This window comes from Canis lupus, chromosome 6 (genome assembly GCF_048164855.1).
Source record: "Canis lupus baileyi chromosome 6, mCanLup2.hap1, whole genome shotgun sequence".
NCBI classification, from domain to species: Eukaryota; Metazoa; Chordata; class Mammalia; order Carnivora; family Canidae; genus Canis; species Canis lupus.
The window spans coordinates 79871573-79897990 of NC_132843.1; the positions used below are offsets into that span (position 1 = coordinate 79871573).

At 52.1% G+C, this 26418-nt stretch overlaps 1 protein-coding gene across 7 annotated transcripts in view; it reads left to right on the forward strand.

Annotated features, from left to right (window-relative positions):
- Positions 1 to 26418, forward strand: part of NAV1 (neuron navigator 1) — a 209923-nt gene that overhangs the window by 162398 nt on the left and 21107 nt on the right. For 4 of the 7 annotated variants that reach the window (XM_072831401.1, XM_072831405.1, XM_072831406.1 and 1 more), the window contains 12 exons: positions 6757 to 6895; positions 7307 to 7604; positions 8443 to 9136; positions 9597 to 10040; positions 10631 to 10672; positions 11342 to 11490; positions 13352 to 13522; positions 14655 to 14707; positions 15479 to 15502; positions 15639 to 15716; positions 18630 to 18713; positions 18859 to 18970. In XM_072831401.1, the coding sequence (XP_072687502.1) occupies positions 6757 to 6895; positions 7307 to 7604; positions 8443 to 9136; positions 9597 to 10040; positions 10631 to 10672; positions 11342 to 11490; positions 13352 to 13522; positions 14655 to 14707; positions 15479 to 15502; positions 15639 to 15716; positions 18630 to 18713; positions 18859 to 18970 (2288 nt within the window). The remainder of the gene's footprint in view (positions 1 to 6756; positions 6896 to 7306; positions 7605 to 8442; positions 9137 to 9596; positions 10041 to 10630; positions 10673 to 11341; positions 11491 to 13351; positions 13523 to 14654; positions 14708 to 15478; positions 15503 to 15638; positions 15717 to 18629; positions 18714 to 18858; positions 18971 to 26418) is intronic. The other 3 variants (XM_072831402.1, XM_072831403.1, XM_072831404.1) reach the window with 3 other exon arrangements.

Below are 26418 nucleotides of genomic sequence, written 5' to 3' on the forward strand. Positions count from 1 at the left end.
TTTAAATGCCCATGCAACCGAGACTATCTTGTAAATACTAGGAAGTCAATGAATGTTTGGCAGATTGAAACTTAAATGAACCCTAGGCAGAGTTTATAGGACTTGAATTCAGATAGTCTGGCTACAACATCTGTGCTCTTAATCCCTACCCTGTGTTAATGATGGCTGGTGGATAATCTTGAACAAGGCGCTCAGAATTTTGATTTTATTATATCAGCAATAAGGAGCTAATGAAGGCTTGGTAAGTGCTACACTTTTGGGTGAATTAAGCTTCCGGTCATATTCAGTGTGTTTGAAGGAGGGAGGATTTATAGACAGTGGGGGGATCCCTGGGTGGTGCAGTGGTTTGGCGCCTGCCTTTGGCCCAGGGCGCGATCCTGGAGACCCGGGATCGAATCCTACGTCGGGCTCCCGGTGCATGGAGCCTGCTTCTCCCTCTGCCTGTGCCTTTGCCTCTCTCTCTCTCTCTCTCTCTCTCTCTCTCTCTCTCTGTGACTATCATAAATAAATAAATAAATTTTTAAAAAATATATATAGACAGTGGGGTCAATAAAGAGGCTTTTGCAGTGGTTTGAGTGAGAGGACATTAGCTCTGAACCAGAGCAAAAGCAGGAGAAATGTAGAGGGGAAAAAGGTAGATTTAAAGGCAAGTGGTCACACAATCAGCAGAGTTCTTTTTTTTTTTTTTTTAAAGATTTTATTTATTTATTCATGAGAGAGAGAGAGAGAGAGAGACAGGCAGAGGGAGAAGCAGGCTCCATGCAGGGAACCCGACGTGGGAGTGGATCCCAGGTCTCCCAAGATCACGCCCTGGGCTAAAGGCAGACGCTTAACTGCTCAGCCACCCAAGCTGCCCAATCAGCAGAGTTCTTGAGGAGGGAAGTGAAGAAAAAGAGCTGAAGATATACTGAAGTTTTTGATAAGGTGCAAAAATAACTGTGATACTTTTTGGGGAAACAGGAAATGAGAAGTGTGAGATTTGGAGGGAGGATTAAAGGATATGAGGTGATCAGTAAATGAGAAAATGAATATCCTGCTGCGAAAAATCTTGAATTTACTGCTACAGCCTGTTCCAGTACTTTAGAAATATCCCTTGACAAGAGTCATTTTCATCATCCTGTCTATACCTGACTTAATCTCTCATATGTTTATTCTGATTTATTTTCTTATCTATTCTGAGGGTGAGTAAAAACGGTACAGTGTCATTATTCCTGTAATACCCTTCCCAGGATGAACACTTCTACCCCGTGCAAAGTAAATGGTATAAACGTACAAGAGAGAGAACATTTCTCTTTTACATCAGTTGCCTGTTGGTGATGGTGGTTATAAGTAGGCTGGATTATAAATTAATATTAACTTCTCTGCATTCTGCATTTCTAGTAAATTTAGACCTAGTTTGTTGTTGCCCAACTCTCTCTTCTCCACCTGAGATCTATGTGAGAAACAAATTTAAAGAGAAATAGAAAGGAGATTGCAAAACCCAGCTTAGAGTGAGCAGTGAGATTATTTGTGCCAAACGGATGCAGTAGCCCTCCCGAGCTCTGAGCCCTGCCCTCCTCTTTATTTATTGTTTTGGTGCCATATTTAAGCTGCTTGTCTTTCTCCCTGTTATCTTGAATGACCAGGCAGTTACTCTGTAGTAAGTGTGGCTCATTAGCTGATAAAGTCCGCAAACTCTCCTAAAGACTTTCTGTTGTTAGACCTCAGGCAGTCATGTTTCAGGAGGGACAGTGTCCATCCAGCCTCTTTTCTCCCAGGGTCTTGATTCATCAAAACATTATCTAGATGGTTCCTTCTGGCTCTTCCTCATTTGGTGATGGAACTCCACAAAGTTAATGTCTCCTGTCCTCACTCTACTCAAAGTCTACCCATCAGAACGTCTAATCCAAAAGAGCCAGTTCTGTTGAGTGTCGTTTAAGGGTGTTTTGTTGCTGGTAGCATTCGTTTAATATATTTCACAAGAATAAAATGATAATAAAGGGGTTGGGGTTCCTTTCTTTTTCTTTTCTTATTAATACATTATTTATTTGTCTTCCTTCTGTCAGGCCCTGAGCCAATCAGTTTCCCGAGGCTGCCTGGGGAGGTATAGGAAAAGGAACATACAGGCCAGATAAGATACGGGAGAAAGACCTAAGGGAGGTAGAGACGGCTCCTTCACACGGCAAAGAGGACGAGAAAGGCCACCATCAGGCAAAAGAGCCCGTGGCCTCCAAGAGCGCACAGCCCAGAATGGCGTAGGAGAACAGCTTTTGCTTCAGAAAAGGGTTCCTATCGTAACCAGTGATGAGGCTCCCAAACACAATCCCAGTTCCAGCCCCAGAGCCAGCTGCCCCTACCGTGGCAGCCCCAGGCCCAGTGAGCGTGGCTGCTGGGGTAATGGCCCTTGAAATGGTGCTGGTTCGGAAGCTGCGGCTGGGAAGGAGGGAGGTCGGGGACGTGGGGCTGCCAAGCTGCTGACAGCCATCTGTCAGTGTCTCTGGTGGTTTTAGCAGCGCTGCAGACAGTGAGCAGCTCAACAGCTGAGAGGTGCTCCTGAGCAACAGGTGGGTGGAGACGCACGTTGTACGTGCGTCCATTTTCAGGGGATGACGACCTGTGGCAGGAGAGCTGCTCTCAGTGCAGGGAAGACAGAGGGGTGGGATTGGGGCGCCTGGGTGGCTCAGTTGGTTAAGCATCCGACTTCAGCTCTGGTCATGATCTCAGGGTCCTGGGATCAAGCCTCACGTCCTCTGTTTCTCCCTCTACCTGTCCCCTCCAACCCCACTGGTGCTCTTACTCTCTCTCTCAAATAAATAAATAAATAAATAATTTTTAAGAGGGGGGGCAGGGTCTTTTTTCCTTAGGTCTTAACACCACAAGGACAAAGAATGGGAGAAGGAAGAGATAATAGCCACCAAGTTTGCAGAAGCTGGAAATCAGAATGGCAAGTGTGAACTGATTTATCTGACTTAAAGCTGAATCTGAATCCAGTAGCAGGAGCTACACAGCAACCCTGTTTGCACCCCAGAGCCCTCAAAAAGCTTGGTAATTGGTGACATCAGGTACTCTTAGTGGGTGAAGAGCTGAAACTAAAAACAGGAGGATTGGTTTAACATGTATATAAAAAACACTTAAACTTTGAGATCCTCTCCTTTGCTACTTCCCGGAAGGCAACTGCGCTTCTGCTTCAGTTAGGAGTTTGGGAGACTCCTCTCTTAGGAACTGACCAGCCCAAGAGAAAAGACTTAAATGAGTAAGTCCAATCACTTCCTCCCTATACTGAAACCATAATTGACCAGTCCTGCCAATGTACAGAAAGCTTCTAAACAACCTAGAACGGGTGTTCCAGTCTTACCTATACACAAACAGCCAAGGATCAAAGGATCATCCGACAAATCAGAAGGGTCTATAACCTGCAAGTCTCACCAATACAAACAGAGAAAAGCTCCTTGGAACGAGAAACTGTACAGAGAGATTGTAAACCTGGCCCTCTGAATAAATGAGTGAATGAATATCTTTGAGAGTTATTAAGAGAGGAGATTGCACCCTTGAGAGAAAAAAACAATATAGTATTTTTAAAATACCCTTAAAATTTTAAATATGATAGCAGAAATGAACATTTTAATGGAGGCAACTGAAGATAAAATTGAGGCCGCTGCCCAAAATGTGGGGTTAAAAAATAAATATCTATAGTGCTGGACAATAAGAAAGACAATAAGAGTATCAGCCTCAAAATCTATCATCTGAATAATAAACATTGTACAAGAGAGAATGGAAAAATGGAGAGGAGAAAGTCATCAAAGAAATAATGCATGAAAATTTCTAGATTAAAAGGGCCCAGGAAGGTATCCAGCTCAACGGATAAACATCAGCCCACACCAGGGCATGCCATTAATGACATTTTAGAACACCAGGGAAGATGCTAAAACTTTCCAGAGAGAGAGAAACAGGTCACGTATTAAGGACAAGGAAACAGAATGGCAACGATAGAGGCCAGACCATGGAGCGAGGCCTTTAAATTCTGAGAGATTGCTTTAAGTTTAGAATTCCATGGCTAGCCAAAATTTCACATGTAAAAACAGGATAAAGACATTTTATAGTGTGTCAGATCTTACGTATCAAGTTTGCTTCCCAAGCATCCTGTTTTTCAGAAAGCTGCCAGAAGAGGTACTTCACTAAAACAAGAAAGAGAACCAACAAAGAAGACTGAGGTTCTAAGTTAAGAGTCTGGTAAAGAGACCCAGGATGATGAGGTGTGGTCCCGTAATGTCAGCTATGCAGCAGCCCCAGCGAGCAAACAGCTAGAACACAGAAGCACAGGGATATTCCCGAAGGAAGCACGAGAAGCTGCTAACGGTGGTGACTCTTAAAAGTAAAAGTAGGGGGCACCTGGGTGACTCAGTGAGGCATCTTCCTTGCGCTTAGGTAGGTCCTGATCTCAAGGTCTTGGGATGGATGGAGCCCTGAGCGGACTCCCCGCTGAGCCTCTTTCTCTCTCCCTCTGCCCCTCCTCTTACTTGTTCTCTGTCTGTCTCTCTCAAGTAAATAAATAAAATCTTTTTTTTTTTCTTTAAGTAAAAGTGGGAGGGCAGAAAGGGGATGTTTTCCCTTTATCCCTTTATGATTTCATATAATGTTGGAGTCTTGACTATAGCATCCACTACTTTTCTAACATTTGTCTTAAAAAAGGAAAATATACTCCCTTCAAGTGGAGCATCTCCAATGGACGTGCTTAACCCTTCGGTAATGACAACAGAATTTTTCTTTTGTCCAGAATCTGCAAAAGGAATTTTCCTAGGAAACCTTTAAATCCTCTAGCCAATCTTGCCCAAGAATTTTAGGCTGATAGCTTTCTCACTTTAGGCAGAGTCTGTGAGTTGGGAGAAATGCCTTTTGGGCAGGGAGGACTGAAACCCATTCTGAGAAGCTGCACTCCCTTCTTTATTTTACTTTAGGTTTTCTGTAAATGTAGGGCAAAGGAAAGGTTTCTTTTAGCCTGGTGGACGGCAGCAGCCCTTCCATAAGACTTTTCTCCACTCCAAGACCTTCCTTACCAATAATTAATCTCAGATGGAAGGTTCAGTGCTACAGGCTTCCTCTGTCTTTGACCCAAGAGAACATGTTGTGAATAGTTTGTTTGTTTGCTTGCCAGAGATCTTATCTTGACCCAGAGGAGCTGATAGGATCATAAAGCCAGAATTGATCTTTCCTCCTCAGTATTCTTTCTCTGCAAAATGGGGGCTGTTGATATCTTAGCCTAAGACAAATATGGGATTAATATAGGTCACGGGTAGAGGAAAAAAGAGGTTGCTTGTTTTAATAAGGGCTGTTATTTCTTAGTAATAAAATTGAAATCACTCTGTTGTGCATTCTAATCCCCAAGCTTTCTTTGCTCTTTCTCAATGTATTTGGATTAATCACTCCAGAGCAACCGAGCCAAGTGTCCAAACCACCCACTTTCCTATTCCCAGCAAATAAATTAGAGGGAGGCCAGCTGAAATCTGGGCCAAGAACTTAGATGGCTTGTATGCCTGACTCTTGTTCCATGATCTGGAACTCAAAATAAATCAAAAAGGGAACATTTTCCAGATACCAGCTAATTCACAAAAAACATCTTCAGCCTCTTAATCCTTCACACACGCAAAGCCGATAAACTTGTGAACACTGATGCAAGGGTTTAGAGATTCCTACAGGCACAAAGAGATGCTCGTGTTGCGGTCTACCTGAAGTCCATGTTGAGCCTTGGGCTCTGAAACTTGAGTGAAATCTGAAGGACTTCTTTAGGATCCAGAAGGAAGTAACAGAAACGGCGGATGGTTTGGAACATAGGACCTTTAGAGAAAGGTTTTAGGAGACAGATTTTGAACTCAGCAAATAATATGAAGAAGAAACTTGAGAGTAGCAAAGAAGGCGAGGACAAAAGGAAGGTGGTATTAGTGGCAGAGGAGGCTACTTAGTTCAGATGGTAAGAATTAACTTTCTAACTGCACAAGTTGTTAAACGCGAAGATGAACAGCCAGTGGAATGCTGTAGAGTCCAAGCTCCAAAGACGTGGAGGCTGTATTAATTTCACTTAGTGTACGGACGAGGGTTCTTTATAGAAAGACCTACAGCTACAGATGTTCAATGACACTGTCTCCCAGATACCACAAATCCGGCATCCCAAGCAATCGGCGGAGAAAGGAAACCATTCAGCACAAATTTGGTGCTTCCGCTTGGCCCAGCCACCTTAAGTGTGGCTCATTTATCAGCAGAGCGGCACGTGCCGTGTAGAAGCAAGGCCTGATCCCAGCATCGGGGAACCAGATAAGCAGGGGAGCAATGAGAAACGATAGGCCCAGGGGCTCCCAGAAAAGATCGGTCTTTTTCTGGCCCTCTCCAGGTATGGAAAAATTTGGAAAAGAGAGGGGAAAATATCTGGAGAACGCATCCAGAAATTAACAAAGCTATAGTAATTCTAAGGATGGAGGCCGTTGATAGGGAGAGGAATTGTATCATTAGATCCGTCCCAAGAATTCCCTTGTCTTTACAATTTCCCTTTCTATTAAGGAGATGTAACATTTTCCTTCGCCAGATAAAGACGGAGTCTCTTCCTTTCATAAAAGAACACCACCAAATTATACTTCAAGTTGCTGGCAAACCCGGGACTAACCTTCAAGCTTTCTGCTCTTGGCCAGTCCCTGTAGTGGAATACAGCCATTCTCCCACCCGTAGGAAAATCGTCTTTCTCGTCTTGGCTTCTGTGTCAACTGCTAACCTTTATCTCCTGTCCTACAGCTGGGATGAAAGCAGCTCCATCAGCAGTGGGCTCAGTGATGCTTCGGACAACCTCAGCTCAGAAGAGTTCAATGCCAGCTCCTCCCTCAACTCCCTCCCGACGACTCCCACCGCCTCTCGCAGGAACTCTACAATAGTGGTACGTGAGTTTACAGACGCCTCAGGGTGAACCGCAGGGCAGGCAGGTGTGCACCGCTCCGTGGGACCAGTTCCCGTGCGCCTTTGGCCAGGTCCTTTCGGAGCTGGCCCGAAGAAACCTGAGGCTGCCAGGCAGTCACCTGAGACATCAGCTGTTGTTGTAGGAGCCCCAGGATTTAGCACCCCTGCCGACTTGGAGTGATACGCCTAAGAGCTGTTCCAACCAGTGAAGGAAAGGCCCTGGGATACCTGGGGTGTCCTTTTCTCTGGTCCCTAGAGGTATAGGTAGAAACCCTGGGTTGACTTAATACTTGGGAAGGGCCACCCAGCAACCGAAAGAAGTCCCCTCTGCCTCCCATTTTCCATCCCCAAGCGAGCCTCTCACTCTGTGTTGTTCTCTTCTTGTCTTCAGCTCCGCACAGACTCAGAGAAACGCTCCCTGGCGGAAAGCGGGCTGAGCTGGTTTAGTGAATCAGAGGAGAAGGCCCCCAAAAAACTGGAGTACGACAGTGGTAGCCTAAAGATGGAACCCGGGACCTCCAAGTGGCGGAGAGAGCGGCCCGAAAGCTGCGATGATTCATCCAAGGTCGGAGAGCTGAAAAAGCCTGTCAGCCTGGGACACCCCGGTTCCCTGAAGAAGGGCAAGACCCCACCAGTGGCTGTCACGTCCCCCATCACTCACACAGCCCAGAGCGCCCTCAAAGTCGCAGGTGAGCCTGGCAAAGAGGAAGGGACGAGGGCGAGGACCTGTTTCTTGGGTTGTTCCCCGTATTGGTCCTGCACCCACGGGATGATGGCAGACATTTACCGGGCCCTTTAAGGCGTACGACCTGGTCTTCACCACGGTCCTGGGAGTTGGGAGATGGGAATTACCACTGCCGCTTCACAACTGTAGAAGTAAAAATGCAGAGGGCTCAAGTGGCGGAGCCAAAATCGCATCATCAGAGGTAGAGGAGGGAGTGGGTTACCTTCAGAGACTCATTTGAGCTGCCTCCAGACACCTCCTCAGACATCTGGCTGGTGCACTTGTCTCCACAAGGTACTTGCTTGACATCCCGGGGGTGGGGGGTGGGGTCTCAAGAAAATAAGAAATCAGAATTGTATTGCTCCCAAAGTTGGCCCCTTGGGCAGCTTCCTACCTCCATCAGCATTTCCCTCCAGCCTCTACTTACCAGCTGGTACGGCCAGACCCTGTGGCGTCCCCTCCTGTTTTTCCTTCCCTGACCAGTTGTTCGATGCTCTTCTTTCTTAATAACCTTCATAACTTGCTTAATACCCTCTGCCATTTTAACCGAAATGGAATATCCTACCCTGAAAAGAGAAAATAACGAAAAGTAAAACAAAACCCCAAGGCCACTGCTCCCGGGGTGTCCTTCCTCCGGCACGGGGTCTCATCAGCCTCCCTAGGACCTGCTCACCCGCGTGCAGGCCTCAAGGCCCCAGAGCGCATTGGTTGTCCTGCGGAGGGAAAGGGAAGGATGTGCCGGGACGCTGCCAAGACATTGGCCAGCCTGGGCTACTCTTAGCTCATTTCCTGCCCTCTTGCAGGCAAACCTGAGGGCAAAGCCACGGACAAGGGTAAACTTGCCGTGAAGACCACCGGGCTCCAGCGCTCGTCCTCCGACGCCGGCCGGGACCGCCTGAGCGACGCTAAGAAGCCCCCGTCGGGCATCGCTCGCCCCTCCACCTCGGGCTCTTTCGGCTACAAGAAGCCTCCTCCGGCCACAGGTACGGCCACCGTCATGCAGACCGGGGGATCGGCCACGCTCAGCAAGATCCAGAAGTCCTCGGGCATCCCCGTCAAGCCCGTGAACGGCCGCAAGACGAGCCTCGATGTGTCCAACGGCGCCGAGCCCGGGTTCCTGGCGCCCGGCGCCCGTTCCAACATCCAGTACCGCAGCCTGCCGCGGCCCGCCAAGTCCAGCGCCATGAGCGTGACCGGAGGGCGGGGCGGGCCGCGGCCTGTCAGCAGCAGCATCGACCCCAGCCTCCTCAGCACCAAGCAGGGGGGCCTCGCGCCCTCCAGACTCAAGGAGCCTTCCAAGGTGGCCGGCGGCCGCCCCGCTCCAGCCCCCGTCAACCAGACAGACCGGGAGAAGGAGAAGGCCAAAGCCAAGGCGGTGGCCTTGGATGCAGACAGCATCTCCCTGAAGAGCATTGGCTCCCCCGAGAGCACCCCCAAGAACCAGCCCAGCCACCCTCCGGCCCCCAAGCTGGCGGAGCTGCCACCGACCCCTCTCAGGTACCAGACGGGGCAGCCCCTTCCCGCCTGTCCCCGCTCCCGCACACCAGGCGGTCCACAGGCCTAGCTAGACGGGGCCGCCGCTGGTGCCTCTTCCATCCCCCCCCGCCCCCGGGGTGCCGGGCCTCCTCCCTCTGTCACAGCTCCCCTCCCTCTCCCCTTCCCGGGCCACCCTTCACCTGTCTTCAGCTCTGTCCTACGTTTTTGCCGTGTTTGCTGACACGCGGGTGTATCTGTCTGTACGTAAACCCGCCTGCCTGTGCCGCCCCCTCATCAGGACTTGAAGGGACCCCAACCTGATGGCAGGTTGCCTTCCAGCACATTCTACAAGGCGCGGGATGTGCCTCTGTGCTTAAGTAGCCAGACCCGGGGGACCTAGACGGGGCGTCCTCTGAGGTCCCACCTGCCTCTCGCTTCTGGGACTCCGTGATTCTAAATACTCGATGTCCACTCCCCTCAGGGCCACGGCTAAGAGCTTCGTCAAGCCGCCCTCGCTGGCCAACCTAGACAAGGTCAACTCCAACAGTCTGGATCTGCCGTCATCGACTGACGCCCACGCCTCCAAGGTCCCAGACCTGCATCCTCCGAGCTCCGCAAGCGGGAGCCCTCTCCCTTCTTGCTTCACCCCTAGCCCCGCACCCATTCTCAATATTAACTCAGCCAGCTTCTCCCAGGGCCTGGAGCTAATGAGTGGTTTCAGTGTCCCCAAAGAGACCCGCATGTACCCCAAACTCTCAGGCCTGCACAGGAGCATGGAGTCCCTCCAGATGCCAATGAGCCTGCCCAGTGCCTTCCCCAGCAGTACTCCGGTCCCTGCCCCACCCGCCCCCACTGCTGCACCCCCAGAGGAAGAGGCGGAAGAGCTGACCTGGAGCGGAAGCCCCAGAACCGGACAGCTGGACAGGTGGGTGCACAGACACACAGCGGCGCCTGGCTCTGTCCCTGGGCCTCTGGCTCCTCTCGCCACCACTAACACGCCCCGGGTTGCACTGGCGCTTGGGACCTTGAACGTTTTCTCACACCCATTAAGTAATTTCACTTGCCTTACGACAGCTCTGGGAGACAAGTAGGGATTTTAAGTCCATGTGTTTGTTAAGTTGTGATTGTCATCACGTGATGACACTGGGGGCGCGGAGCACGGTCCTAGGTGACGGTCCGGGTCCTCGTCGTGATGAGTCTGACCTTCATCCAGAGCTTCTGCTCGTTAGGCAGACAGCTTTCCACGATACCTCACCTCCATACGACCCTGCACACAGCCGAGCACGTCCTGATCCCCAATCAGAGAACATTGAGCCCCTCCAGTGAACCTCTCAAGCTGTAAGCCCAGAGGCAGCCGCAGCTCTCTCCCTATATTGTTTGTAGAGACCAAGGGGCTCACGGTTTGGTGTCTTGTGTTACGCACTGCGTCCCGCAAAGCTTAGGGTCCCCATGTCTGGTTTCTAAGATGGACTCACATCCTTGTCTCTCTCGCTCTCTCTTTTTATTCCTGCACAGCACTCCACGGGATCGGAACACTCTTCCCAAGAAAGGGCTCAGGTAACCCTAAAATGCGTCTGTCCTTCCCCGGGACTCCTGGTCTGTCCTGGGCCCCAGGCATGAATTCAGTGCCCCTTTTGGCTGCGTTACGTGCCTAGACCCCCAGGCACCCTCCCCAAGCTTATAGGATGCGGGAGTCCACTTCAGAGCCAGCGTTCCTTTTTGGGGACAGGGAAGAAACACGTTGGTGCGTGGGAATCCTACCCCGCCCCGTCCCACAGCCTGTGCCATCCCAGTCCTAAGCATCCTGTGTGTCCCTCTCCGTCACAGTCAGAGGGAGAACAGGCCGCCTGTGGAGTCACACAGATGGGCACGAGCAGGGCACCCCAGTCCTCTGCCAGCCCTGCGGCACTGATGTCCCCGGTTAGGGGAAGGAGCCCACACGTGGGGCCGCAGAGCTCTCTACCTGGAGCTTCGGGGTGGAGGCTCTCAGATGCTCCCTCCCTCATTTCAGTCCCCACCTCAGGACATCCCATGCGCTACTTGCTGGTCCTTCGGGACCCTCTTGGTGGCCGGGGGGGAAGGTGTCCAGGCGGAACGTCCCTCGCCCCCTCTTGGGCTGTTTTGTCCTCCCCTCCTCTTCCTCATCCTGCCTCCGAAGCTCCCCACCGGCCTGAGCTGTGGTTCCACCTGGCAGTGACCCAGACTGAGGTCTCCCGTGCCCTGCAGGTACCAGCTGCAGTCCCAGGAGGACACCAAGGAGAGGCGACACTCGCACACCATCGGCGGGCTGCCCGAGTCCGACGACCAGTCGGAGCTGCCGTCGCCCCCGGCTCTCTCCATGTCCTTGAGCGCAAAGGGCCAGCTCACCAACATAGGTCAGTGTTCTGGGTCGCTCGCTGCGGCACGGGCTGCAGGGGGGCTCACCCTGCTGCATGAGGCCAGGCAGCTGGACTCTACGCTCCATCTCCATTCGACCCCCGCCACACCGGCTCGCTTCCATGATGACTCCGTTTACCCGTCCAAAATCAGACTGGGGGCAGAGTGCTCCAGGATGATCCTAAACCGAAAGGCCGCTCCCCGGGCCCACGTTGTAGGGTCCTCGTAGCCTCGGGGAGTCTGAATGAGGGCGCAGGAAAGCCATAAACCAAGGCCCGGAGGACCAGACTCGAGCAGGGACAGGGACAGGGACAGGCAGTGGTTGCCAGAAAGGAGCCGCCAGGCCCGGGGCAGCAATACTGAGCTGCTGGGCTGGGGGACGGGAAGGAGGGAACAGCTGCTGACGTAAGCCAGGGGATCTGCCTCCAGAGCCCGCAGAGCCTGGGCCATCGCCGCCCCGGGGGCAGCACCTCTGAAGACGCGGCCGGGCCACCCCCTTCCTGAAGCCCGAGGGGACAGAAAGGCGGACCAGGGAAGCCCGAGGAGACTGCGGACTCCGAGGCAGGGACAGGAGCCTTGTAGCCCCGCACGGGAGCGACCCAGCCCTGCGTGGGGGAAGCAGGCGCCGCGAACAGGCCGTGGGGGCCCCTGCAGGGCCGAGCTGGGGACAGGCTGGCGGTTTGCTGTTGTCTTTCTAGATCCACCTCCTCATCCAGCCGAGGAAAGGAGAGCAGTAAGGGCCGACAAAGACCCGTAACAGACTGGGGGGCAGATGGGGAGGATTCGAGGAGAAACTGGGCTCATTTTGCCTAGAGAAGGGCAGGGAGTGATTCTTCAGGAAAGGTCATCCGGTGGCGGGAGGGCCGCCAGGTGGAGGATGGGGCTAGCATGTTCTCCGTCTGCACCGAGGGCCAGACGACAGGAAATGCACGGATGCTGCAGGATGCGGGGCTGGGCTCCACCAGGACCGCCTCACGTCCTCGCAGGGGCCGAGGGAGGTGTACGGTCCTCTTGTGCACGGTCCCCACGGAGGGACTAACATCCACCCGCCTGTGTGGAGGCACAACGATAGGCCGGGGAGCTGCATGTGGGTGCAGACCTGGAAGGCTGTCGCCCCAGTGAGGGGCAGGGACAGCAGGTGCTTCAGGCCCGCAGGGATCCCGCAGAGCCCAGCTTCCAGGCGGATTCCAGGAGCCTCACCTGGCACCCTGGCCTGCTCCGTCCGTCCGTCCGACCTTCCGGCCAGGGGCCCGCCGGCCAGGGAGGGATAGGTTTCTTGCCGCGTCAGCACCGACCAGTGGCCGAGAAGGACACTGCTTGCGGGGAGGGTCCCTGCCCCCTCCGGTGCCGCCGAGCCCGCCCGTCATCCGGCCCCCTTCTCTAGCTGCCTCCTTGTCATCGTTCAGATCGATCCAGTCTTGGTCTGAACTCTTAGTACTCCTGGGCTGCCAGTTGTATTTTACGGAGCCACAACATCCCATTTCATCGGCACATTCAAGTGATGGGACAGTCGCGGGAAAGCTGCCAGGCCCCCAGCCTTCAAAAGCGACAGTCCCCGGGCAGGCAGGGCTGAGGGAAAGTCTTTAAAATAGGAAACGCTGTTCCACCTTTACTCCCGACAGCAGGGTCCTTCTCCACTAGGGCTCGACCTCCCCGGGAGAGACCCCACTCCTCCACCAGCTGCCTGCACACTCCCACCGCCTCCTCCCGCCCCTCCCTCTCCCACCCCCTCACCATTTGCTCCCGTGCTCCTGGTGCTCCTGGTGCTCCGTTCCCCAAGGGACCCAGAGAGCTGATGACCCTGCCTCTTCTCCTGCCCTCCCCCTCCCTCTCCTGTCCCCTTCCCCTCTGTCCTTCCAGTGAGTCCCACTGCGGCCACCACGCCAAGAATCACCCGCTCCAACAGCATCCCCACCCACGAGGCGGCCTTCGAGCTGTACAGCGGCTCCCAAATGGGGAGCACCCTGTCCCTGGCCGAGAGACCCAAGGGGATGATTCGGTCAGGATCCTTCCGAGACCCCACGGACGACGGTGAGACTTCATGCCAGCGCGGTTCACGCTCATTCCAGCTCTGCTGGGTCCCCTCACCCACCGCCACCTCCACTGCCGCCACTACCACCACCACCACACACACGTATATGCTTCACAGAACATCGAGTCGGGGCCATTTCAGTTCGTTCTTCCCATCCCTTTGAAGGGTCTGGGGGCCCAGGAACCTCTGGGTGGCTCTGGGTGGCACTGTCTGGCGCTGGGGCTTTGGGACGGAGCACCTGCCATTGGGGCCGGGGGCGGGGCGTGGAGCATGGAAGGGTTCCATGGTTCCCCTCAGAGTGCTCCGGAAGCCGCAGCCCCTCCCCTCCGCGCCCCAGCAGCAGTCTCTCTTCCCCGCAGTCTCTCCGCAAACGTGGAAAGAGCCAGGGACATGGAGGGGGGGGCTCTTAAATCCTGGGAAGGAACTAGGCATCTCATTCCTCTTTCGAGAACGTGCCAAAGGTCAGCTTCAGGGAGGGCCCTGTGCTTGTCTGTGGTGACGCGGGTGTGCGTGGCCAGGGCCTGGAGGACGCAGGCTCTACCGGGACAGCAGGCTTCCCACTGTGGCTTTCGGGGGGGGGGGGGCCCGCTCGGCCTCAGCAGCGGCATCCTTGCAAGGGCACGGTGCTTCTGTCAGTAGGGCTAGTGAGTCAGTGGGGCCAGGACCTGACACCTCAGCCCGCGTGCCATCTGCGTGACCCCCAGGGCCGGGGAGAGGACGGGATTGCGGGACCTGCTCTGAGCAGCTCTGATGAGAAACTCCCCTTGCCCCGCAGCCTCAGCACTTCTGCCTGGGAAGCTCAGAGGACGCCTGCCCCCCGACCCCTTGCATCCCTCCCCCTGAACCCTCGTGCCCCGCGGAGCAGGGCCACCTGAGCCAGGGCCCGCCAGCCCCCGGCTGCCCAAGAGTGCAGACTGCAGGAGGAGGCTAGCTCTGCTCAGGGCCTCGCCTCCTCCAGGTCGCCGGCCTGCCCGGGGCTGTCGTGATGCCCGTTGGGGCCCGCCGCCGTGTCCCTCCTGTTTGCTCCGAATGGCCTCCAGAGTCAGAGTCCAAACTCCTGCCCCAGGGCTCTGCCCAGGAAGCCCCCGTCCCTGGAGCCCCTGCTAACTGTGCGCTCTATTTCTCTTCCAGTCCACGGCTCTGTGCTGTCCCTGGCGTCCAGTGCCTCCTCCACGTACTCCTCAGTAAGAGCGTTATTCTCTTCCCCTCTGCCCCCTCGCCGCTCCGGCCCTGCTCCCTGGAGCCCGTGGTGGTCGGGAGCGGGGTGGGTGGGTGGGTGGGTGGGGGCCGCTAACTGCTCACTGTGCCTTGCTGGGTCGGGTTGGGGGCCGGGGAGGCGCCTAGAACCTGGAGCACGCGGTTGACCACGTCAGCTCTCAGCGGCCTTTCTGGCCTCACCAGCGGTTCCTGAGCCAACGCTGGTGCCTTTTGCTCCCCTCCTTTGAAAACTCCACAATGCCCTGGCGACAGCCCGTTCTGTGCCAGGGTTAAGTGGGGGGTGTCCGTGGCAAGGCGGGCCGGGTAGGTGTAGGTTGATAGGAGTCCCGCATCCTAGCATGGACGGAAGTCGCCAGGTGTCCCCGCGGGGAACGGGGCACGCGCGCCCTTGGCCGTGGGGTGTAACTCGGTTCTTCCATCTGTCCTTCCCCTGGTTCTCTTTACTCCTTTGCGTGAGCGGCGGTAGGGATTAGTCTTCAGATCAACTGGAGTTTCACCTCCCAGCCATCTTGGCAATGACCCGGTTGGCTGGAGCCCGAGCTCCAGAGCCACCTTTTATTTGAGGCCGAAGATAGGGGCTCAGCCCGTCTCGGGAGGGCCGGGCCGGGCCGGGAAGTGGTCTCGGCCCCCGAGTCCCACTTCTGCAGGTTCTCTGCCCCGCCCCGGGCCCGGCTTCTTCACCTCCGTAGTAACTACCCCCTTCTCTCTCTTTCTCTCCTTCTGTGCTCCTTCTTCAGGCTGAGGAGAGGATGCAGTCTGAGGTAGGGTGCAAAGCCTTTGTCTCTGCTTGTTAACACCGCTGAGCCCCGTTCCGCTCCCAGATCTCCTCCTCTTCCTCCTCCTGCTGCTGCTGCTGCTGCCGCCACCGTTAAGTTTGTATTTCTCTTCCTTTCACAGCAAATCCGGAAGCTTCGTAGGGAACTGGAGTCGTCCCAGGAAAAAGTGGCCACCCTGACGTCTCAACTTTCTGCCAACGTGAGTGCCGCGAAGGAGGGGGGGACCCAGGCAGTTACAGTGGCCATAAGTCACCTAAGTTCAGCCAGAGGAGGAGAATTCCCTGCAGGGATCCCCCAGGCTTAGCGTCCAAGGGAGCAGGTCCTGCTCACAGCTGTGCGACATGGACCCGGGCCTGGCCCGCTCTTTCCCTGAGTCCCAATTCTTACAGAGAACTGTTTCTGCCCCAACCCTGATTAACGGGTGTAGACGAGTTCGTGCCTGGCCGTCTTTGAACTCCCCAGAGACGGGGTGGTTCTGCATGGCCGTGGACACAAGTGGCCACGTGTTGGCGAACCCTTGGAACTCTCTGCTGCTGCCCCGGGGCATGCTCATGACGTCGTTTGTGCCGCACACCTGGGCAGGCCCAGGACCGGCTAGTGGCATTCTGTGTGGCAGGCGTGACCCGCCGGGAAGTGCACCGCCCCCCAGTCCAGCTGCGTCCTCACTGCCAACCGCCTTCTGTTAGCAGGCTCCCTGGGCGGGGGCAGGAATGACCTGAGCTTCAGGTTGGGAGCCAGAACTCTTCGTCCCCGCCCTCGACCTGCCCTCAGTCCGTCCCGCTGGACTGGCTCTCCTGTAGGCCTTGGTTCTTCTACCCCGTGACACGGCGGGAGATGAGGCCGCCTCCTCTCCCTGGGCTTCGGTAGTGTCTCCCCTGTGACCAAGTTGCAAACAGAGAACATAAGACCCATTTTCCCCCAACGCTGTAAACAACAGCTGAGCCGGAATTGCAGGAGCCTTCCAAGTGTTCGCACAAAAGTAACCATGTCTGCAATTTCCGCAGGAGTTTCTGGGGTTGTTGTTGTTGTTTTCCCCTCTCTTGTCCCTTCCTCTCTGGGGAACTCAGCTGTCAGGCCTGGGGTCTTCCCTTGGGATCGAGGAGACCACTTCTCCCCCCAGGTGTTGCAGCTTTCCATTCTATTTCAACCGCTTCCCTCATCACGCTGGTTATTTTCTTATATTGCTCTTTCCCCAAACCCCCCACTCCTACGTGGTACGCTTACCGGTTTGTTTGAAGCCCATGTCATGCACCGTCTTCCACTCTTGGGGACTCCTAAGACTTATAATGTCAGCAAGAGCCCCATGGCTTCCCTCCCTCGTGCCCCACCCACCACGGCTGGTGACCCGGGTCACATCCTGCACACCCCGGGATCACATCTGGGAGACGCTGCGGGGAGAGGCGCCGGGAGGAGAGGACATCGGTGTGTCTGATTCATTTACAGCATCCGTCAGCCACCGTGCTGTCAAGGCTGCGGGAGAGCCAAGAAAATGAATGTAGAGGGTGGTTTTTCTTCCAACAGGAAGTGTCCTGGCCAAGAGAGAACACCCAGACATGACGGGCTCTCAATTTTAGAGGCAGATTCCTGCTGAGGGTCGGAGCCCTGCCCTCAAGCAGAGACATGGATCCCCTGGTCCTTGACGGAGCTTTTGTCGTGTTCCATGGCGCTTCCCAGCTGCCCATGCCGCGGGCACACCCTAGACAGGGAGGGCCCGGAAGCCCTCCACCTCTGCCAAGTGCCAGCCTCGCCCTGGCACCGTGGCTCAGCCCTGAAGTCTTATAGGCACCCTGGTGAGGCTGAGGGTCAGGGAGGGCTCAGAGGAAGGAGAGGGTGTGTAGGAGACGGGAAGAAAGCCCCTCCAGAGCGAAGGGGGCCCCCATGAGAAGAGGCCAAGACAGCACACGAGAAGCCAGCCGTCGTTGGGGTTCCTCACGAGATGTCCGGGGACCCCATGCAGTGTGTTTACGGACCTGGGCAGGGATGTAGAAAAGTGAACGAGACACAGCCCGAGGCCAAGAAAACAGGAGTTCCCTGTACAGCGGGTGGAAGCCAACAGCTCGGGGTCATGGCCATGACACAGGTCTGCCAAGGACCGCCCAGGCCTTGTAGCCTCATAGCACCGGTGCCCGCAAGAGGCTGCCCGCCCAGACCCAAACGCATCCCGCCAGCGACTGTCAAATGCAAGGAGCCTGGGTCATGTTTCAAGGGCAGGCGGTGAAAGCTAGACCCGGCCGGGAGGAGAGAAGCCCTGGTCCACGGGAAGCAGGCACAGCTGCCACAGACCCCATCCCAGAGCTCTGGGCCGAGGGTCTGCCCGAAGCCTGCCCGCACTCCTTGCTGTGGGGTCACAGACGTGCTCAGACGCCCTCCAGCCATGGTGGATCCTCCATCCCTCCATCCCTCCATCCCTCCATCCCCGGGTTCCCTCGGGCTTTCCCATACGTGTTGCCACCCCGGAACAGCTGGAGGGCTGTCCTTGCTGCCCCGGGGCCTCAGCGCCACCCTCCGCCCTCCACCGCCGGCCTCCTCCTCGTGAAGCACACCTGACACCTAGTGGCCACGCGGCCTACTGCTGTCCCGCCCTGCGGAGGCCGCCTGCAGACCCCGGGGCTAGAAGCAGGACGGACTGGACGACAGAGGGCACCTGGGAGCAGAGGTGGACAGAAGCGCCGAGCAGTTTCTACTGGGAGGTGATCTGGATCCATGGGGCCAGCCCGCCAGCAGTGGAGGAGTTCAATCGAGACCATTGCAAAGCCCTGGAGGTTACAGGCCTCCTGAAGAGCAGAGGGACAGTCCCACCTCTGGTGGTGACAGGTACTAGATCCCCAGTGTCCCAGGGCCTCCGAAGCCTGCCCTGCCCTGATGCTGTCTCTGCCACCTCATCGCTCCGGAAGCTCGTCCCCACCAGAACCTGTCTTCAGGCCGAACATCAAGGGGTTCGATTCCACCTGTCTGCTCAGGGAAATCAGTATTCAGAAATCGCCAGGAGGGTTGTTGGCATCGGTCGCTGCTAAGACACAGAGAGTCAGCCCCAACTACCCCCCCCCCCACAGTCTCTGTTCCCTGCCCAGGCCTCAGGTGACTTAGGGACCTCCGTCTGTGTTTATTTCAGGCTAACCTCGTGGCGGCCTTCGAGCAGAGCCTGGTGAATATGACCTCCCGCCTGCGACACCTGGCAGAGACCGCGGAGGAGAAGGTGAGGGAGCCGGGAGCTGGGGCACACGGGCCAGGCTAGCGTCCTCCCCTCAGAATTCCCCGCCTTCTCTAGCAAACCCGGTGGAATTCCAGCGCCCACTGCCTGGCTAATCCCAGCTAATGACACCAGTGTCATTCTCTCTTAGGACACGGAGCTGCTGGATTTACGGGAAACCATAGACTTTCTGAAGAAAAAGAACTCTGAAGCACAGGCCGTCATTCAGGGAGCCCTTAATGCCTCAGAAACCACACCCAAAGGTAGGACGTCCAACCACAGGTTGGAGGAGGACAGGAAGGGGGTTACTGGAGACTTTGGTCTGTGCCTACGATGTGCCAGGTCCCATATCAAATTTTTAGAAGGTGAGGGCCCCCTGATGCCCTTCAATGTGATGCTCCGGACTCATCAGTGCCAGGGCCATGACCCTACCGCCCCTGGGGATGAGGGAGAGGAGAGCACACCCATCATCCCCGGGGGTCCTCCCCTGAACCTTGAGGGTGAGGGCGGAGCCCAAGAGCTGTCAAAGGCCATGGTTAAAATAGCATTTCATTCTTAAAAAAGTCTAAAGGTCTTCTTCTTAACCATTTGATCCGGGAGTCCTACTCCTTACTCAAAGAAGGCTGACAGCAGCTTTATCCGCGACTGCCAAACCGTGGAGGCAACCGAGATGCCCTTCAGGTAGGCGGATGGATGAATGCGCTGGGCTGTAGCCAGTCAATGAGACGTTATTCAGCATTTGGAAGAAATGAGCTAGCACGCTATGAAGAGATCCTGAGCAGTCTCCCTTGCACGTCACTAAGTGGAAAAAGCAATGAGAAAAGGCTACATGTCGCACGATTCTAACTATATGGCATTCTGGCAAAGACGAAGGAGGAGACTGTGAAGGGTGGGGGGTGGTGAACACGCAGAGCACAGAGGGTGTGAGGGCAGCACAATACTCTGTGTGATGCTAGAATGGAAAGTGCCTGTCACTATACATTAGTTCAGAGCCTTAGACTGTCTGTAACACCACGAGCGAACCCTGGTGTCCGCCGTGGACTCTGGCTGATGATGACGTGTCGGCACAGATTCATCAGTTGTAACAGATGTGCCCCTCCGGTGGGGGATGCTGAGAGTGGGGTGCCTGTCGGGGGCCACACGGGGCTGTGGGAAGCCTCCATACCTTCCTTTCAATTTTTGCTGTGAACCCAAAACTGCTCTACAAAATAAAGTCTAAAAAATTAGCACTTTACATTTTTACACACACACACACACACACACACACACACGTTCTTATTTGATCCTCATGTCAGTTCTCCAGGGGGGTGCAATCTGCTCTTCAAATGAGGCAAAGAGGGATGCCCAGGGGGCTCAGCGGTTGGGCATCTGCCTTCAGCTCAGGTTGTAACCCGGGGTCCCGGGATCGAGTCCCGCGTCAGGCTCCCCGCAGGGAGCCTGCTTCTCCCTCTGCCTGTGTCTCTGCCTCTCTCTCTGTCTCTCATGAATAAATAAATAAAATATTTTTTAAAAAAATGAGGCAAAGATCACGGAGCCTAAGTGAGGCTCAAATGACAAGTCAGCCTTGGCATTTAACAACCACCCAAGCTTTGCCTGACAAAGTCAAGATGCGTAGTGGTCTGATGCCCCTAAACCCTGCAACCTCTGACTCCAGGCAGCCTTCCAGGGTAGTGGGGTGGTCCCCTAACTTGTCTGTAGTCTGTCCGCCTTTTTATCCCACTAGCAGAGATCCCCAACTTCCATCATGTTCTCCGGCCCCTTACTCTGGCTGCTTACCTGCCTCCCTCTGAACCTAGACTTTGCCTCCTCCTTAACCAAGAAAATGAACATTTTCAAATAGGAACTCCATTGACTTCTTCATTCCATCAATTTATATTCATCTGATCCTTTATGTTTCTCCCGTTTTGTTGGAAGGGGCTGTCCTTTCTGGCCAAGAGGGTTCCCTTTCGTCATGCTTTGGGATGCTCCCTCTAGCACTGATACCCAACTCGTCTGCACATGCACACACACAGACACACACTTTTCTGCATCTTTGACCTCTTATTCTGCATTTGCTCCTTTCCTTCTGCTTGTAATGCTCCTAAAGTCTCTTTTATCTTTAAGGAAGGCAAAGGATGTGATGTATCCACTATCTCCTTTCTACTAGATAGATTTCCTTCTTTCCTTCATCACCCTACCTTCCAGTTCTCTTTCCCACCTAACCCCACTATAATTTGCTCACATTACTATCACCCTAAGACTGCTTTCACTGAAATCACCAGGGACACCCATTTTCCCAAAATTTAATAATTTTATTATTTTTTAAAGATTTTATTTACTTTTTCATGAGAGACACAGAGAGAGGCAGAGACAGGAGAAGCTGGCTCCATGCAAGGAGCTCAATATGGGACTTGAGCCCGGGACTCTGAAGCCAAAGGCAGACGCTAAACCACTGAGCCACCCAGGCTTCCCCCCCCCTTTTTTTTTTTTCTGAATTTAATAATTTTTAGTACTTAGTTTACTTGACTTATGTGAAATAGACATAATCCCTAACCAGAAGTCTGTTGTATCAAATCAGATCTATGTGAACATTCACCATAGAGCCAGGCATGTAGTAGGTGCTCAAAAAAACCTTCTTCTACACACACACACACACACACACACACACCTGCGCCACACACACATACACAGGCAGTATCTCAAGATTTCCAATATTTGGTCCTGTTAAGGTCTCCTTCCTTCATTAAGTTCTCCCCATGGCTTCTGAGTCATCATTCCCATCTTGGCCTTGTACTACCTCGTAAGGGGAGGGGCAGCAGGACAAGGAGAGAGAGAATCTTAAACAGGTTCTCTTTTTTAAAAAAAATATCTTATTTATATATTCATGAGAGAGACAGAGAGAGGCAGAGACACAGGCAGAGGGAGAAGCAGGCTCCATGCAGGGAGCCTGATGTGGGACTCCATCCCAGGCCCTGGGCTAAAGGCAGACGCTCAACCGCTGAGCCACCCAGGCGTCCCTTAAACAGGTTCTGTGCTCAGCCCAGAGCCCCACACGGGGCTTAGTTCCAAAGCCCTGAGATCATGACCTGAGCCAAAATCAAGAGTCAGACGCTTAACAGACTGAGCCACCCAGGTGCCCAGCCATAGCCGTTTTTTAATGACTCTACACACTTTCTTTAGTGTTCACATCCATCCTGTGGCTTCTATAACCTCTTCTTTTTTCATTTTGAACTTTCAGAGATGTAATTTGCATGCCATAAAATTCACCTTTATAAAGTGTGTAATTCGGTAGTTTTTAGCATCTTTACTGCCATTACCATTATCTAATTCCAGAACATTTTCCCCACCCACAAAGGAATCTCCTATCCATAGCAATCATTTTCTGTTCCCTCCTCAGTCCTCAGCATCCACTGATCTATTATTTTCTGACGCTATGGATTTACCTGTTGTGGACATTTCATAGAAATGGAATCATACAATACATGCTCTTTTGTAATTGGCTTTTTCATTTAGCATAATGTTTTCAAGAATCATCCATGTTATATCCTATATCAGTACCTCATTCCTTTTATGGCTGAATAATCTTCCATTGTGTGGACATACCACGTTTTTAATCTTTTCATCAGTCCATGGACATTTGATTGTTCTCACATTTTTTTTCTGTCATGAAGAATGCTGCTATGAATATTCACGTACAAGCTTTTGTGTGAACATACGTTTTCAGCTCTCTGGGGTATATACCTAAGAGTGGAATTGCTGGGGCACATGGTAGCTTTATGTTAACTTTTTGGGGAAATGCCACATTGGTTTTCAAAATTGCTACACCATTTTACATTCCTTCCAGCAGTGCATGAGGATTCCAATTTCTCAAATCCTTGCCAACACTTGCTACTGCCTTTCTTTTTGTTAGAGCCATCCTAGTAGATGTGAAGTGGTGTCTCGTGATTTTGATCTGAATTTCCTTGATGGCTAAGGATATACTGAGTATTCTTTTAGTGTGTTTATTGATCATTTGTGTATCTATGGAGAAATGTCTATTTAAATCTAGGCCTATTTTTTAATCAAATTCAATTATTTGTCTTTTTTACTGTTGACTCATAAGGGTTTTTAATATATTCTGGATGTTAGACCCTTATAAGGTATGATTTACAAATACTCTCTCCCATTCTGTGGATTGTTTTCACTTTCCTGATAGTGTCCTTTGAAGAACAAAAACTTTTATCTTGATGAAGTATATTTTATCTAGTTTTTTTTCTTTTTTTTATACTTTAGATATTACATATAAAAACCCTATTGTCTAATCCAAAGTCATGAAGATTTACTCTGATGTTGTCTTCTAAAGTTTTCTAGTTTTAGCTCTTCCATTTAGTTCTTTGGCCCATTTTGAGTTAATTTTCATATATGGTGTGAGGTAGGGATCCAACTTCGTTCTGTTGTAAAATGACTTTCCAGTTGTCCTAGCACCATTTGTTATAAAGACTATTTTTCCCCATTGAATGATCTTGGCACCCTTGTAGGAAATCACTTAACCATAAACATAAGTTTATTTTTAGACTGTCAGTTTATCCCATTCTTTATTTGTGAGTCCTTAACCATTACCACCCTGCTTGATTACTATAACTTTGTAGTAAGCTTTAAAATCAGGAAGTCTTAGTCTTCCAACTTTGTTCTTTTTTTTTTAAAGATTTTTTTTAATTTTTATTTATTTATGATAGTCACACACACAGAGAGAGAGAGAGAGAGAGAGAGAGACAGGCAGAGGGAGAAGCAGGCTCCATGCACCAGGAGCCCGACGTGGGATTCGATCCCGGGTCTCCAGGATCGCCCCCTGGGCCAAAGGCAGGCGCTAAACCGCTGCACCACCCAGGGATCCCCCAACTTTGTTCTTTTTTAAGACAGTTTTGTCCACCCTGTGCCCTTTATATTTCCATGTGAATTCTATAATCAGATTGATTATTTGTCAGTCTCTGCAGATAAGCAGGCTGGGATTTTGAGAAGGATTGTGTTAACTCTGTATATGGACTTGGAAAATATCACCATCTTAACAATAGATCTTCCATGAACATGGCATGCCTTTCCATTTATTTAAATACTCCTTCATTTTTTTCAGTGGCATTTTGCTGTTTTCAGTATATAAGTCTTTTGTTAAATTTGTTTTTGATACTATTGTAAATAGAACTGTTTTACCAATTTCCTTTTCAGATTATTCATGACTGTTATATAGAAATACAATAGATTTTTTTTATATATTTGTCTTGTATCCAACAAACTTTGCTGAGTTTATTAGCTCAAATAAGTTTTACAACCTCCTCTTAATATGTATCTCTGTCCTCTCAACCTGTATCCCCATCCTGAATTTTGTACCTCTATTTCCAAACACTTTTGGACATTCCCACTTAGATCATCTGATAGGTGGTGTCTCTAACTCAACATGTCCAGCATTAAAAGACATTCTCTCCACTTTCCTTACAAATAGACAAACCAACACTTTCTCATCTGTAGTTTTACCCATTTCAGTTTTTTTTCTTTTTTTTATTATTCATGAGAGACACAGAGAGAGAGAGAGAGGCAGAGACACAGGCAGAGGGAGAAATAGGCTCCATGCAGGAGTTCGATGTGGGACTCGATCCCGGGACCCCAGGATCACGCCCTGGAGGAAGGCAGGTGCTAAACCACTGAGCCACCCAGGTGTCCCAGATTAACTCATTTTTAAATTAAACTTATTTTTATCATAAAAGCAATACATGTTCTAGAGGGAAAATGTGAGCTAGGGGTTGTTAGGAAGTCATGTCCCATTGGCCAAATCTGGCTCACCACCTGTTTTGTTTTTTGGTTTTTAAGATTTATTTATTTAATTCAGAAGAGAGAGAGAGAGAAGTGGAAGGGGCAGAGAGAGAGAGAGGAGAACCTGAAGCAGACTCTGCGCTAAGTGCAGAGCCGGATGCAGGACTCAATCTCGTGACTCTAAGATCATGACCTGAGCTGAAATCAAGAGTTGGAAGCTTAACTAGACTGAGCCATCCAGGTGCCCTCACCACCTGTGGGTTGCTTTTTGTTTTATTTTGTTTTTTAATATTGTTTTACTTATTTATTCATGAGAGACACACAGAGAGGCAGAGGCACAGGCAGAGGGAGATGCAGGCTCCCTCCGGGGAGCATGATGCCGGACTCGCTCACAACCTAAGCCAAAGGCAGATGCTCAACCACTGAGCCACCCAGATGCCCATCACCTGTTTTTTAAATAAAATTTTACTAGAACACAGCTACACTCAATTTTTACATATTGTCTCTGCTGCTTTAATGCAGCAACAGCATTGCTAATGAGGTATAACAGACCGTATGGCTGCAAAGCCTGAAATATTTACTCCCTGGCCCTTTACAGTAAAAGTCTGTCAGCCCCTGATGTAAACTGAACAAAAGGGTATGTGGTAAAATATAAAATCCCCCTCCTGGGATCCCTGGGTGGCGCAGCGGTTTGGCGCCTGCCTTTGGCCCAGGGCGTGATCCTGGAGACCCGGGATCGAATCCCACATCGGGCTCCCGGTGCATGGAGCCTGCTTCTCCCTCTGCCTGTGTCTCTGCGCCTCTCTCTCTCTGTGACTATCATAAATAAATAAAAATTTAAAAAATAATAATAATAATAAAATAAAATCCCCCTCCCTGAACCCCCCCTTCCACATCTCACTCCCCAGAGGTAACTACTATTAATAGTTCTTGTGACTCTTTCTAGAAATAATTTTCTGCATAAACCAACAAATAAATATGGATAGATGTATCCATTTTTATACAAATGGAAATTTCTTTACGTCAAGTCAGCATGTTCTCTTGAGAATTTTCCACAGCCCTAGAATAAGTGGAGGTACTCCATACTATCATAAATGTGGTTGGGTAATCATTGAAAAGGGTTTTCCGTGTGCTTCGTGAGCTTTGGTAGATCCTAGGATCCTGTTTCCCCAGTAGTATGAAAGGAAGATTAGAGTTTAAAGAGGCACTCACGGTCACGGAGACAGTGAGAAAATAACCAGCAACTACCCACATCTTCGCTGAACAGCTCTTATTTCTAGAAGGACAACTGCACATCGCCACCTGACCAGTCCCCCACCTCTACTCTGGTTTCCCTCCACTGCTTTCTCCGTGGTAACGTAGGAAGTGCTATGGAAAAAACGAATCTTAGGACCTTGTCCTGTAGTTAGAGAAGGTGCTAACATCGGAGGACGCTGTCCGCGGGGTGCACGCAACCTGTCTGTATTGTTCTTTGTACGTGAGTCTGCAATTATTTCAAAATAATAAGGTCTTAAAAATCTGATTGTATTTGGGGCGCCTGGGGGGCTCAGTCAGTTAAGCATCGAACTCTTGATTTCGGCTCAGGTCGTGATCTCGGCGTCCAGGGATCGAGTTCTGCGTTGGACTCCATGCTCCGGGGGGACCTGCCTGAGGATTTGCTCTCTCCCCCTCTGCCCCTCCAGTCACTGCATGCTCTCCTCTCACTTTCGCTCCCTCTCTAAAAAATATGTCTGGTTATATTCTGCTTTTGCTCCAGGATCTCTGCTGCCCTTGCTCATTCCCTATGGCACAAAGGCAGATTTCCTTTAAAAGGCATTCAGGGCTCTCCCGGTCTGACCTGAGCTTAACCTCCACCCTCTCCCCTCGCCGTGCTCCTTGGGCTGCTTCCCTTCCAGTCTGCCTGAGGTTCCCCAAAGCAAAGCCAGAGCCCTGCATGGGGCCTTTGCAT